General features: G+C 47.1%; 1 protein-coding gene across 1 annotated transcript in view; it reads left to right on the top strand.

The window, feature by feature from the left end:
• Window positions 1-3,750, top strand: part of HS6ST2 (heparan sulfate 6-O-sulfotransferase 2) — a 229,874-nt gene extending 226,124 nt beyond the window's left edge. The window contains exon 2 of the mRNA XM_084813589.1: window positions 2,800-3,750. Coding sequence (XP_084669715.1) covers window positions 2,800-3,499 — 700 coding nt within the window. The 3' untranslated portion in view covers window positions 3,500-3,750. The remainder of the gene's footprint in view (window positions 1-2,799) is intronic.
• The last annotated feature ends 11,533 nt before the right edge of the window (window positions 3,751-15,283 follow it).

Here is a 15,283-nt window from a genome sequence, read left to right as displayed (position 1 = left end):
CCTGGGCTCTGCTTGTCAAGCAAGCAACTGGTAGCAATGATGGGACAGAGGAGGAGGAGTGAGAGCAGCTGGGGACCATGGCGGCGAGAAGGCAGATTCACTACGGGAGGGGCCCGTGAAGGGTGTCTTGCCCAAGGGCCCTCCAAAACCCGGAGCCACCACTGGTTCAGGGGCGTCATGTATGGGGGTTAAGGCTTGCCCATCCCTTAAGATCATGTGTGGTCATTCCTGTAGGGATTCCTGTATCTCTGAGCAGCTTGCTGTTTCTAGGGTGACTTCCATATTGGGTGTCAATTGTATAGGCCTATACTTTGACTGAATATAGCTTAAAGATCACCTTCCCCTTAATCAACCAACCCCTATTCTAAGTTCTTCCTCTGAGTCTGCACTCTGGGTTCTTTAGCAATCTGGGGTATGATGGCTGGTGACCCTGGTTAACCTTTTCAGGATTGGCATCACGATTGTAGAATTACCTCCTTGGGGTAAGATTGCTTTGCTCCCTCACAGTTAGTTTTTAGGCAGTTGACTAAGATGCGTCTCTCTATGAGCTTCTGGAACGCTTGTTGTTTGGGGATGTTTGGGGGTCTGGTCTCAGCTGGGGGGGTTGCTGCTCATTTGATGTACCGTATTATTTTTAATTATTATTTTAATTTCTATGTGTGTGCTTTTTTAATTAGTTTGTAATCCATGCCCTTTGTAGGCCCACTGGGCCAAAGGGCAAGGCAAAAGTAGAGGATAATAAATGAATAAATAAGTACAGAGGATGCTTACTGAATACACATTCAATTGCTTTTAAAAATAAAAAATAAAAGGGAGAGAATGTTCGACCTGTGTTGGTAACATTGCTATACCTCTTTATGTGGTGTAAAAAAAAAAAAAGTAACCCATAGACCTGCTTTAACACAACACTGTTTTTTGAGGTTGTTGCTTTTGTGCAATTTAATTTCAAACACATACTTGGGGGATACTTGGCTCAACAATACTACAAGTGAGAAGGATCTTGGAATTGTTGTAGATCACAAGCTGAATATGAGCCAACAATGTGATGTGGGTGCAAAAAAAGCCAATGCTCTTTTGGGCTGCAGTATAGCTTCCAAATCCCGGGAAGTACTAGTTCCCCTCTACCCAGCACTGGTTAGGCCTCATCTGGAGTACTGTGTCCAGTTCTGGGCACCACACTTGAAGAAGGATGCAGACAAGCTGGAGAGGGTTCAGAGGAGGGCAACAGGGATGATCAGGGGACTGGAAACAAAGCCCTATGAGGAGAGACCAAAAGAACTGGGCATGTCTAGCCTTGAGAAGAGAAGACTGAGGGGAGATAGGATAGCGCTCTTCAAGTACTTGAAAGGTTGTCGCAGAGAGGAAGGCCAGGATCTCTTCTCGATCATCCCAGAGTGCAGGACACGGAATCATGGGCTCAAGTGACAGGAAGCCAGATTCCGGCTGAACATCAGGAAAAACTTCCTGACTGCTAGAGCAATACAACAATGCAACCAATTCCCTAGGGAGGTGAGGGGCTCTCCCACACTGGAGGCATTTAAGATGAGGCTGGACAGCCATCTGTCAGGGATGCTTTGACTTGGGCTCCTGCACTGAGCAGGGGGTTGGACTCAACGGCCTTATAGGCCCCTTCCAACCCTACTATTCTATGATTCTATATCTTGGACCTGAATTTTGCCCTCCCTGTCCTGAAAATGGTGCTGTGATTTAGTCTAGCAGGTAACATGAAAGCCAAGGGTAGAGGGTCTGTCCACAACCTTTGATGTTGGAGGGGTCTTCACTTTACCTAAGGAAGTCACAATAGCGTAGTGGACATCTTGTGAGACAATACTGGGGTGAGTTAAGATTAATAGCCCACCCTGCTGATAAGGTGCTGGCTAGGTAACATTTCATTTACTGTACCCTGGGGGTTAGGACTTTGGTAGCCCCTTTTTACCATTTGGGAACTGGTAAGATATTGACACGCCGACAGACGTCTAATGAAGTCCTAGCTGAGTTGGGGCTTAGATCCATGTCTTTCAGACTAGGTCCATTGGTCTACCTCAGTGCAGGCTGGTGGCTCCAGTGTCAGTGGGGTGGTGAATCCGGTCCAGCTTTCAGTCAGAACCAGTCAGAACTCTAAAGGAGCTCTCCAAGGTGCAGAGACCTCTCCTCTCTAATGCCAGGAAATATGAATTCCTGCAACATGACTACTACAGTGACAACCAATAAAAATATTGAATAACAGAGCAGATAAAATTAGTTAAGAATAATGAGATAAAACATTTATTCAAAAAGAGGCTGACAATTTTTGTTCCTAATTTTCACTGAATTTAAAAAAAAAATTGCAACCCTCTAAGTGATATAGGAGGAATTGTCCCTCAAGCAGAACAATACCCAGATCTTCAGAAAATTGTCCCAGGATAGTTCTTAATAGAGGGAGAATCAGCCTCTCTCTACAAGCTCTCTACAAATTACCACACAAGAGTACATGATCAAAAGACTCTGTTACTCCAGTTCAGCACAGGCATAGACATCTGTTAACCAGGATCTTGCTAGATTGCCCACTATTGTGTTTTTTCCCACTATTGTGTTTTAAAACGCTATTGTGTTTTACTATCTTGTTAGATTGCCCACTATTGGGTTTTAGAGGGAATTTGCAGAATGAATTTAGAAAATGAAGGAAGCCATGTGCTGCTAGAGTTTCTAAAATCCATTCAGCCAGCACTTCCTAAGTGTATAGTCAGATGCTAATAAAGTAACCTGTGGTGGTGCGATTTTTTTTTTTAAGCCCTCTTTGCCTTTCTTTCCCTCCCCCAGGAATTTCTACTACATCACAATCTTGCGAGACCCAGTATCCCGATACTTGAGTGAATGGAGACACGTTCAAAGAGGAGCAACCTGGAAGGCTTCGTTGCACGTCTGCGATGGGAGATCACCAACGTCTGAAGAGTTGCCCAGCTGTTACTCAGGGGACGACTGGTCGGGCTGTTCACTGCAGGAGTTCATGGATTGTCCGTACAACTTAGCCAACAACCGCCAGGTCCGCATGTTGGCTGACCTCAGCCTGGTGGGATGTTACAATTTGTCCGTCATGCCAGAAGAGCAGCGGAACAAGGTTCTCCTGGACAGCGCCAAGGAGAACCTGAAACGGATGGCCTTTTTTGGCCTGACGGAGTTCCAAAGGAAGACTCAGTATCTCTTTGAGAAAACGTTCAACATGAACTTCATCTCGCCATTCACACAGTACAATAGCACAAGGGCCTCCAGCGTGGACATCGATGGAGATACTCAGAAACGCATTGAGGTCCTCAATTTTTTAGACATGGAGCTGTATGATTATGCAAAAGATCTTTTCCTGCAAAGGTACCAGTACATGAGACAGAAGGAGCACCAGGAAGCCAGGAGGAAGCGCCAGGAGCAACGGAAAATCTGGAGGGCGAAGCAGGTTCACAGCAAGGAGCAGAGCACCACAAATTCAACTACTGATTACATCGGGAATGTGGAACAGTGGCGATAATAGGGGCTAGCTGATTTTTGGAGGGGTCCTGATTTGAAAGGTGGAAGAGAACTGCAACATGTAGAGGATGAAATAGCCAAGATAAGTCAGCTTCTTCGAGGGCTGAGGAACGCAAGGGGCTCTCTGTGACCTTCGCTGATGCTTTTGCGTTAAATGTCGTACTGTATGTGGGTTAACCTTTTAATCTCTCTGTGTCTCAGACCTGTCCCTTTCAAAAAAAATGTTGGCCTGTTGAGGAAATGGAGCCAGTAATTGCTATCAGAAATTGTTGCTCGGGCAAAATAACCAATGTTGAAATGGTAAATGGCTTAGGATGCAGAAGGGAGGGAGGGAACATTTTTGAGGTGGGGGAAGTGTGTTTATGAGGGCAGTACATGGGGTGTGGGTTGTGTGTGGCCCATCAACCCATTTTTGTAAACTCCTGGAGAAATCCCCAATGTTTTCATATTCGGTCCAGCCATTAGAGATAAGAAAAAGAAGAGAGTGGCACACGGCCGGAACTTCCAGTGTTAAATTGAAAACTATGGGACACTGTATGGGTGCAGATAAGGGGCGCTGGCTCTGTCCTTATACCTCTACGTCAAAAGCCCTGTGACCTTGGCATTGCAGTTAAGAGGGACCGACCATTCAATTTCCATACCAAACATTTCACTGAGGACTACAGTGTGACTGTACCACCTTGGGGCAGCCCAAAGAGGCTGCAGCAAGTATGGCGACCGAGAGTCCCATTTAACACTGTCCACTTCGGTCAACAAGCTTCACTCCACATTATATAGCCCCACCCTATCATCTAAAGTCTGTGGGGCCTGCCTCCATTGTTGGTGGTTGTTTGGGACAGGCAAAACACTCATTTCCTGGAGCTTGGAAGGTCAAGGCATAATGTTCAAGAACAGCATCCTTGTGGGAAGCATTAATGCTACACCTGGGGTCTCCCAACGTGATGCCCCTGGGTACCAATGTGCCTACAGACACCTCTCTTGGTGTCCACCCTCCTGATTTTTATTTTATTTCTTAAGCTCTTTTAAATTATTTTGTTTATAATTGGGAGGCTGGCATGCTGGAAGATGAAGCGCTGCTGTCCAGTACCATCTTTTGGTCTCACCAGTTTGCTTTCTGGAAACTGAGTGTTTTGGGATCAGCTATGCCCACCATGGCAGCCATTTTACAAATGGGCAAGCCCCTATGACAGCCATTTTGTGAGAATGCCCATGACACTGTCTCAAAATTCCAAATGTGCCCAGTGAACCAAAAAGGTTGGGGACCCCTGCACTACACACACAAAATAAACCATCTCACTAGAATATCCCCCTGGATCTTTTGCTTTTATTTCATTAATATATTTTCAGAGGCCACCAACTTCTTATGGCATGTACCAAATACAAATTGTGATGAACAGGACAGTAAACTTCTGCAGATGAAAATATTGCCAGGTGTCTGTGTATATTGGCTTTTAACAAAGAACGGATGGGATTTGTCTATAAATATTTAAACATTTTTTTAAAAAAAAATCTGCCTACGGCTGTTAATGGATTTTAAGCGCGTTTTATTTCATGATAGAGGGTGGGGGGAAATTATCCCAGTTATTTGGAGGGCATTTATACCAGAAAATGTAAGTGTAGGCTTCTTTGAGGCAACTGAATTTTAATACATTTTGAAGATGTAAGAGCATATCGTAATATTTTGATGAGGGAAAGAGAGAGATTCTTCCATGCACCCTTATATTTGTGTCTAATTTTACAAATCTTCTTGCTATTCATGCATTCCTTTAGCAGGATTTGATGGTTTTTAACCTGGAGGACTCCACCATTTTGTGTATTGTTATATAGTAATTTTTCCCAGTAGAGGCAGTATTTGTTAAAGAATTTCTGAGCAATTGGGCAGGGGGGGGGGGATGCCTGAACTTAGGGTTTGCGTCCTGCCCACTCTTTACGTCATGATGTGAAAATTGAACTATTCATTGAATGCTTTTTCATGTACTTCTGAGGCCTGCAGATTTTAGACGATAACAGAAAACGTGAGACACAGACCTGCAAGAAGCCATCGTTCTTATATTTGGGGGCAATTCATCATGAGATGCATGTGCAGATGCCAGAATAATTTCCTCACCTTCATGTGCAGGGAGAATAACAGAGAGAGAGTCACCAGCATCCCAGCCTCACCTACTGAGAGACCTCTGCTCTTGAGAATGCACTCCAATGCTTTTTGTTACCACTTGACACAGTGGCTCTGATATAGCAAGGGAAATCCATGCGTGGAAGGGAGAATCCAGCCATGGATCCCCTTTCTGGATTGGGAATTGTTTGCACAGATGAGATGTGTGTGCATGCCCAGATGTGCACCCGTCTTGATACATATGGAAGGCATCCAATGAGTTCACCATCCGCCATGCATGATGTGTAAGACAATGCATATTTCCATCCATCTTGCATTGAGGGTGGAGATACACCTGTGCATAAAGAAATTAAGGGCTCAGTCCTATGCTGGCTGGGGAATGCTGGGAGTTGTAGTCTTTTTTCTGTCTAAACGTGCACAGGATTGCTCCCTGAGTGCTACGTACATATGCAGGTGTGGGAGCGGCCCTCTTCCCTGTAAAAAGAAAAGAAAAAAAGTAGCAACGTGTTTAGGCAATCCTTAATGGAAGGCTGGGCAGCAATGTGATTAAACAGATAATGCAAGGAAGAAGATGCCAGAGCCGTTGCGTTTGGTGTGTTGCCAAAGGCAAAAGGTGACACCGAATGGAAGGTGAGTGCCAGCCATAGGTGGCTGAAGACCCTGAGTTTTTGCATAGACTGCCCATCCACCTACCACACTCCCAGTTATTGTACTGGTCCCAGTTAACAAACAAACCTGAAAGTGAGCAGATGGAAGCATGTGAGGACGTTATTCCAGCTGGAGTCAGTTCATTAGTTCATCTAGCCCAGTGGTATTTGCTGTGACAGGCCTCAGATTCTTCCTCAACGTCCAATACAGGACATTATTGTTGTTTAATGGAGAAACTGGTGATTGAACCTGAGACCTTCTGCCATGCACTCTTCCTCTAACCTATGCCTTCCCTTCCCCACTGCCAAATTGTACACCAGCCTTCCCCAACCTGGTGCTCTCCAGACGTTTGGGACTGCAACTCCCAGCATTCCTGGCCATTGGCCATGCTGGCTGGAGCTGCTGGGAGTTGAAGTGCAAATTGTCTGGAGGGCCCTGTCAGGGTGGAAACTGAGCCCAGAGAGCCTCAGAGCAGTTCGGATTCTGAGGAGGAACAGCAATCTGTGGGAGAGGGGCCAGCTCATCCCTCCCAGGCTCAGCACCTGGCAGAGATTCCTCCTCAGAATCCGAACTGCTCTGAGACTCTCTGGGCTCAGTTTCCACCCTGACAGGCACCAGGTTGGGGAAGCTGGGTCTACGCAAAAGTGAGTCAGCATGTGAAGTGTTGGGACAGAACCTGGGAACCCTGCATTGATGTAACGCCCGCTGATGATAGTTTTTGTTTAACCTGACAGTCTGCATATCCCGACACCTGACAAATATTGGAGCATTGTAGGATATGACCATATCTATCTCTCCCAAGGGAAGTTTGTCCTTGGGACCTGAGCACCACCACGGACTGTAGATGACGCTGAGCTTCTAAGGCCACAATTCAAAGCGTCCTGCGCTCAGCTGAACCTACTTCCAGATAAAACATCTGTGTTCTAGAATAGGGGCACTAGTTGCTTTTGAAGACAAGGCCCTGAAGTTTTGAAATGTTTACCCAGCATCCTCCTAGAACGTCTGCGGCATAGTGCATAGAGGATCTCATTCAGTGCTTCTCTTTTTTTTACTGACACTCGGAGCCGGTCCAGAAGGGGAGGGGCAGGATGCGTTAATGTGCTTGGATCATGGAACCTCTATGCAAAAATGGTGTGAAGAGTGCAGTGATAAGAGAACAAGTTCAGAAGCTTTTCTTCCTAGCTCTCTAATGAGAACTGATGATAATTGCAGTTTATGCGCTCGGGTAGCTGTATTTTTAATGGCTTGGGTTGACATAACTTAACCTTTACTTCTTCTCAGCTGTGGGACTGGAGGCATCTGACAGTGGCAGATGCCTCCAAATTTCCTTATTTCATGCAAATTGAATATTAAGAAGGGTCTTTTTGCAATATCACTCTTTCATCTGTGATGCTAACCCGAGTAAGGCTGGTGACACGCCATATAAAAAAGCTTTACAAAATAAAAACAAAAAAACACCTGTATCTCCCTGCTTGGCAGAGCAATCCTATACAGGTCTACTTAAAAGTAAGTCACATTGAGTTCAATGAGGCTTCTTCCCAGGTAAGTGGGTATAGGATTTTAGCCTTATCCAAAGCTTGTTGCATCAAACATTCTTTTGTAGCCCTAAGGGAATTCGCTAAACTTAAAAAAAAATAATAAAGAAGGAAAAGCCAAACAACAGCAAAACTACATGCAAAGAAATTCATTTTACATACAGTGGGTTTTAATAAACAAATTAAAATGCCAGTCTAGCATCTCCAGTGGATTCTTTGGTTTTAACCGGGAGAAATAATCAGCTCTTGCATTCAGCAGGCGCTGCCGCGGAGGGACTGTTGCGCCCCCTGTCGGTTCAAAGGGCCCTGCCTGATGCAGGAGATTAAATTTTGTTTTTATGCTGTGGTGTGCATGGTTTACGGAAAAAAAGAATTGTTTCCTTTTGTGTATCCTGTTTGTTGTATATAGAGGATGTATGCATATGCGGACTCAATTTTTGTCATGACCATGCGAATTCTACTGATTTCCACTATAGGCTGCTATCTTATCATGTAGATTTACAGCTACGAGGGGGGTGGGGTTTGACTGACTTTGATTGTGTAATTTAACAATAGAGTTGATAAAATAAAACTTTAATTGCCGTCTTTGATTGTGGGTTGATTATTTCAATCGGTTCGTTGGATTGCTGTAGGCGTTGCACGGCCGCTCTCAGATCACGCCGCTTTCCTTCAAACAAGTCTGCCAGGGGAAGCGATAAAGGGCAGGGGTTCACCTTCTAATCCATGCTCAAAGGAATCAAACGGCACTTTATTCTGAATTGACAAACTGAAACCCACCAAGCAGCCTGAACAGACGGGGGGGCTGGCTGGGGAGGAAGAGGAAGGCGGCCCCGAACGCTGGAAGGGGCCTTCTGCTGAGCCAGACACTTAGTGCATCTAGCTCAGTTTTGTCTATCCTGACGGGGTTCCAGGCAGGCGTCAGTTCCAGCCCAACTTACAGATGTCTGGGATCGAACTTGGGCCCATGTGCATGCAAAGCAGCTACTTTGTCACTGAGCTATGGCCCTTCCCTTGAAGATAAAAGATGCCGGTCCTCATGGCTCTGAATTAAGGGCTGGTTTAAAAAGGGACATAGGAAGCAGTTTCATGCCAAGTCAGACCTCTGGTTCATGTAGAGTAGTACTGTCTACACCAGAGGTAGGCAACCTGGTGCCCTCCGAATGTTTTGGACTACACCTCCCATCAGTCCCAGCCAGTACAGCCAATGGTTGGGCATTATGGGAATCATAGAATAGTAGGGTTGGAAGGGGCCTACAAGGCCATCGGGTCCAACCCCCTATGTATTGGACTACTATGTTTTTGGACTACAATCTGGGAACTGTAGTCCAAAACATCCAGAGGGCACCAACCCCTATCAGCCCCAGCCAGTACAGCCAATGATTGGGGGTTATGGGAGTTGTAGTCCAAAACACCTGGAGGGCACAACCCCTATCAGCCCTAGCCACTACAGCCAGTGGTTGGGGATTATGGGAGTTGTAGTCCAAAACATCCAGGAACATCTGGTATATGTTGACCCTTGGTCTACACTGACTAGCAGTGGCTCTCCAGGGTTTCAGAGAGGAGGCTTTCCCAGCCCTACCACAAGGTGATGAGGACTGAAGCAGGGACCCTCTGCATGCAAAGCAGGGGCTCGGTTTAAAATTTGCCAGAGCCCCTCTGAGAGCTTGCTGAGGGTAGGAAGGCTCCCATGGGGATCCCTGAAGTTCCTCTCCTGGCAGTGCCTACGATTTTGGAGGGCCGGTCCACAGTGGCTCAGAATCTGGCCGGTAGCATCCTAGCACCCTCTCTGCGACTCACCACCAGCACAAAGTAGAGAGGCACAGGGCCCTCCAAGGTTTTCAGCACCTACTGAAAACATACTTGTTGGAACAAGCTTTCCCGGAAGGGTGATCTTGTCTTTCTTGTTCTCATGCAATATTTTATTGTGGCTTTATACTGTATTGTTTGTACATCGCTTAGAAATTTCTTACAATGGAAGCAAGTCCTTATTACTTCTTCTTCTTGTTGTTGTTGTTATGATTATGGTTATGATTCGTATACCACCCAACTGGCAAATGCCCTTGGGGCAGTTTAAAATCATAAAACCAAACAACAACAACAAAATAACCAAAGCATAAATAAATAAATAAATAAATAAATAAATAAATAAATAACAGAGCAATACACGTACCAAAATAATAACTGAACATTAAAAACATTTAAAAATATTGAAAACTTTGAGGAGCCAGCCATAAAATCAATAAAGCAAGAGATTAAAGGTTAAACGTCTGCTTAAACAGGAAGGTCATCTAAATGTATACAGTATAAAAAAAGGTGTCCCCAACCAGTCGTGTCCGACTGTAGGGTGCGGTGCTCATCCCCGTTTCTAAGCCGAAGAGCCAGCGCTGTCCGAAGACGCTTCCGTGGTCATGTGGCCAGCATGACTGAGCACCGAGGTGCACGGAACGCTGTTACCTTTCCCGCCGAGGCGGTACCTATTTATCTACTTGCAATTTCTTGCTTTCGAACTGCTAGGTTGGCAGGAGCTGGGACTGAAGACGGGAGCTCGCTCCGTCACGCGGCACTCAGGTCTCGAACTGCTGTCCTGCCGACCTTCCAGTCTGCAGTTCAGCGTCTTAACCACTAAGCCTTCCCTGTATACAGTATACAGGGAAGTATATAAATAAATACAATTTCCTTGGCACACGCTGCTGGGCAGATCCCTGGATTTCAAGGGAAAACTCCCTTCTGCACATCTCAAAAGCAATTGTGGGGAGTTGGGCTGGTGCTTCTGTCCATGCAAGGGGAATTGCAGTGGGACCAGCAACCGAGTTGCTGGCCTGGCACCTGGACCCTTTATGAAGGTGCTGCACCCTGGAGTGCCGACTCCTCTTCCAGGTCTTGTGCTCCTCCTTCTCGGCCGGGCCACCACTGCTGACCCCGGCTGCTGCTCCTGGTAGGTCTTCATCACCTCTCCCTGCTCCTTCCAGTCACGTTGCCTTGAAGCTTCCCCCCTAGTAATGGACCAGTAGAACTGGTCTTCCCCATTCTGAGGTCTCCCCAGAGACATCCTCCTTTTTGCTGCCATTCTGGCTTGGATCCAGTTAGGAGCATAGGAAGCTGCCGTATACTGAGTCAGACCCTGGGTCCATCTAAGCCAGTACTATTGACACCGACTGGCAGCAACGGCTCTCCAGGGTTTCAGGCAGGATTCTTTCCCAGAACTACCTGGAGATGCCAGGGATCAAACCTGGGACCTTCTGCATGCAAAACAGGTTCTACCACTGAGCTACGGCCCATCTCCCTGCCTTTCCATGCTGCACAGTAACAAAGGGAGCCCAGCCTCCCTCCATACACAATGCACTGCCTTTCCATGTGGTGATTCAGGTTGGGGGTGGGGAGGGGTCTAGGCAAGCATGCTGGGGGGCTACATGACAGCAATGGGGTAGCACCACACACACTTTGGGCTGGGCCCGCACCCACTGCTGGTGTATTACCCCAGATGCACTTGCCCGGAATCAATGTGGCCCTCGGTCCAGAAAAGGTTCCTCACCTTGGCATATATCTTGTTTTTCAGCTCTTGGAGCAGCTCAGTTCATAAGACGACACAAAAACACCAGTTGGAAAGTACCAGAAAATCTCAGTTACACATTCATTACAAAATGAACCCCAATAAATTAAGAACAAAGCAGTTGCCTTAAATGGGATCCTTGTTCTTAAGCACTTGGTAGCAGAGATCAGCCATGACTGGTTTTCCAAAATGCCTGGAGCATCGCACACAGCCTTCCAGAGGGCATCCCATACAAGGGACACCAACAGGGGTCAAAAGTTTCACTTCCAGTACGAAGGACCCTTCGTACACGCCGGCAACACCTGCACCTGCGTCCTGTTTACAAATCTCAGCTCACCTTGAATGTGGGGTAGGGAAGAAGGTATGTGTGGCTCCTACAGTCGGCGTAAGGGGTGTTGTGATCACGTATGTCGGGGTGGGCAATTAAAATCAAAGTGGGGGGCAAATGAGCCAGCCAGCCAGCCCTCTGCAGGACAAATGCTGTCAAAAGGGCAGGACCATCGTGTACCACCTGGCGCATGAACTGGATTCATTACACACAGGGCTTGCCCCATGCTTTCCCCCACTGGGAAGAGGACATAGGGCAGGTGAAGCTGCTCACCTCCGCTTTGCCCATCCTTTGCCTTCCCCACAGAGGCAGAACAACCACTGAACCCCCAGGAGTGATGCCACCTGAAGAGGCAGGCTTGAGTCCTTATGTTCAGGAGAAGTACGTGATCTTATGTATTTATTTCTTTGTTTATTACAGTTCTATACTGCCCAGGAGCTGAAGTTCTCTTGTAACAAAGGCCTCTTCATGAGTAAAGGGCTCCTCATGGGTAGGGGTTCACCACCCAAGGAGGACTTCTTCCCCGAAGCCTCTAATAAGCCACAGCTGAAGCTTGGGTGGGGTTACAGTAACTCCTGCTTAAAAGCCCCAGTTCCAGGCAAGGACAGCTGCTGGGACGACATCTCTGCACTGGCTTTGGGCCAAGCATATGCCTAGTGCGCCTCCTGTTTTAATGCCTGTAAGTAACTTTGAACTGCCTTTGACCACTCCTATTGTTGAATCCTTAGCTGCTGCTGTACTCTGAGAACTTTGCTGGCATTGGCCACAGACTGCCTTGAACTTGGTATTTGCTTGCTCCTTAACTGTACTGGACTTTGAGAATTGGGGCAGGCAGGTGGGGGTGTGATTTTGGACCATTAGTCACTACTGTAGACCAGTGGAGGCTGGGGGCTCTGATGTCAGTGGGGCAGTGAATCTGCTCTAGGTTTCAGTCAGGATGCTAAAGGAGCTCTCCAAGGTATGACTGTGGGTAGTTCCTTTAGAGCTTTGACTGAGACACAGAGTGGATTCACTGCCCCGCTGACATCGGAGCCCCCAGCCTCCACTGCTGTAGACCCTCTCCAAGCCCCTGTAAACAGCCCAAAAGGGCCCCGTTTTGCCTCTGCCTGCCCTATGCTACCAGGCTTTCTTCAAACAAGGTTGCTCCCTTCCTCACTCAATCCATTAACTGTTGTTCCATGCATACACTACTGCCTTTACACAAACCAACGGTGTGACCACACTTCAAATACTGTGTACAGTTCTGGTCACCACACCTAAAAAAAGGATGTTGTGGAGCTGGAAAACAGGCCACTGAAATGATCAAGGGGCTGGAGCATGTCCCCGATGAGGAAAGGTTTCAACATCTGGGGTGGTTTAGCTTAAAGAAAAGGTGAGACAGGATGGAGGTGTACAAAATGTGGAGGTGTACAAAATTATGCTTTGTGTGGAAAAAGGCGATAGGGAGATATTTTTCTCCCTCTCTCATAATTCTAGGACTCAATAGGGTCCTCCCATGAAGCTGATTGGTGGGAGATTCAGGACAGATCAAAGGAAGGACTTCTTCATGCAGCGCAGAGTTAAACCATGGGATTCACTACCACAAGATGTAATGATGGCCACCAAGCCGCTTCACAGCCATCCGTGGTTTTCTCCCGGAAAACACGGATTTCTAAGGAGGCATTTTGCTGCGATTTGGGGGGGTTGCTGCGGGTTTCCCACAGTTTGTGACCCGTCTGTCCCTTCCCCAAGCTGACTTTGCATTTTGTGGTGGGCATGTTGTAGGTGTGCGTAGTGCTTGCATCACTCTGTGACATCCCTTCACTCCCCCCGTCCCTTTGCAGAGGCACATCAGCTTTTTCATCTATTCAATCACACTTTTGCACATTTTTGCAGCTTCATATCTTTGCAGTGGTTGCTCAGTGCCCAAAGGTGGGGGGGGGGTCTTGGGGGAGGACCAACTTCGCTCCAGCCACCATTTCGGAGCGATGGGTAGGCACATACCTATCTTGCCTTGGGTGAGTGAGAATCGTTTAAATGGGTCCCTCAATTTATTTTCTTTCATGTAAGGTTCTGATTGCACTATCAGCATTAGTTTCCAACTGTAAGAATTTTTAGGTTCCTTTTCCTTTAAGATTACTGCAGGTTTTCACATAGCTTGGTATAATCTGGAGAGAGGAAGGTTTCTTCCCTGGGAACCACCAGTGAGCAATTACCTGTTGCAGGTTGTGGAGAGTTTGCTCATACTAGGTAAGTAGAAAGGATTTATGCCTCTTGAACAGTACTGTATATGTTTGGCTGATCCTGGCTTTATCCACATATGTTGTATTGTCTAAATACAGATAAATATGTGTGATAGAGAGGTTTAGAAGACATTTAGACAGGAACTGTGTAAGTATTCTGCTCCTTGATTTGAGTGTTTTTTCCCTGAACATGTTTCAACATGCATGTGTTAAATATACATTTGGTATTTTCAAGCTGCAGTTTGTGTAACGGATTATATCTTACCTATAGGCATTTGTATTTTGAGGAAATCTTTGAACAGTTTTCTGAGTGTGGGATTCCATTCCTGTTATCCCTCATTAGCACTGAATAATCTTCTGAGTGGTGGACACGTTCCTCCTGCTACACATTCATTAAAACTAGAATTAATTGTGGAGGGCTTTCCATAAATAACTATGGCATCAAGTTCTATCCTTGGACACTTTTCCTTCCATCTCTTTCCCGGGCTTTGGCTAGCTGACTGGCTAGCTACCCTAAGAGATTTCCCCCACCCAGCACCCCTTGAAATTTTGCTTGCTTTATTTCAGTAACGGGTGTGTGTGTGTGTGTGTGTGTGTGTGTATATATATAATATGCATGTATGTATATTTAAAAATGCACTCACACACACAAAGAATTTCTGCAGTTTCATGAAATAGCCTGTAGCTGGCAGTCACGCCAAGCCTAACAGGACAAGGAGCAGCACCTTCCAGTCGCAATGCTTTTCTCGGCTGGGTGTTCAAGATTCTGCTCCAGTTGTCTGCAGCTGCGCTCAGCCTGACCGCCCTGCTTCTGGTGTCACAAGCGTTGTGGCTCTCGTAAACCCAAGACCTACAAGCGGACACTCAGATCTGCCTGCTCCTATTCAGCCCAAGTCACCTCCAAAAGTTCTATCATCCTTTTAATGGGGAATGTGAGTGCTGGGGAAGAGCTGCCAAGCCCTCTGGGGCGGACCAGGGCAGGGGCAGAGCCCCTGGTTCGCATGCAGAAGGTCGCAGGTTCAGCCCCCAGCAGCTCTGGTTAAAAGGTACCGGGGAGCAGGTGCGGCAAAAGGGTCTCTGCAACAGAGGCACTGGGTGGCTGCAGCCAGTCGGAGAACACAACCTTGGCCTAGAGGGACAAATACCCTGGCCCAGTATGAGGCTGCTTGGGTGGAGGCTGGTGGCTGCGATGGCAGTGGGGTGGTGGATCCGCCCCAGGTTTCTGTCAGAACCGGTCAGAATGCTAAAGGCGCTATCCAAGAGGTGGACTGAAAGCCGGAGCGGATTCACTGCCCCACTGAACTGGAGTGCCCAGCGTCCACTGTGCAGCGTCCCACGTTAGGTGCTTCCGGCCCCTAGCGAGCTGCTTCAGTGCCATGATGGGCCCCG

This window comes from Heloderma suspectum, chromosome 9 (assembly GCF_057233095.1).
Source record: "Heloderma suspectum isolate Gila_16-S chromosome 9, 16-S_ref, whole genome shotgun sequence".
Lineage (NCBI taxonomy): Eukaryota > Metazoa > Chordata > Lepidosauria > Squamata > Helodermatidae > Heloderma > Heloderma suspectum.
This window is presented reverse-complemented; position numbering and strand designations above follow the sequence as displayed.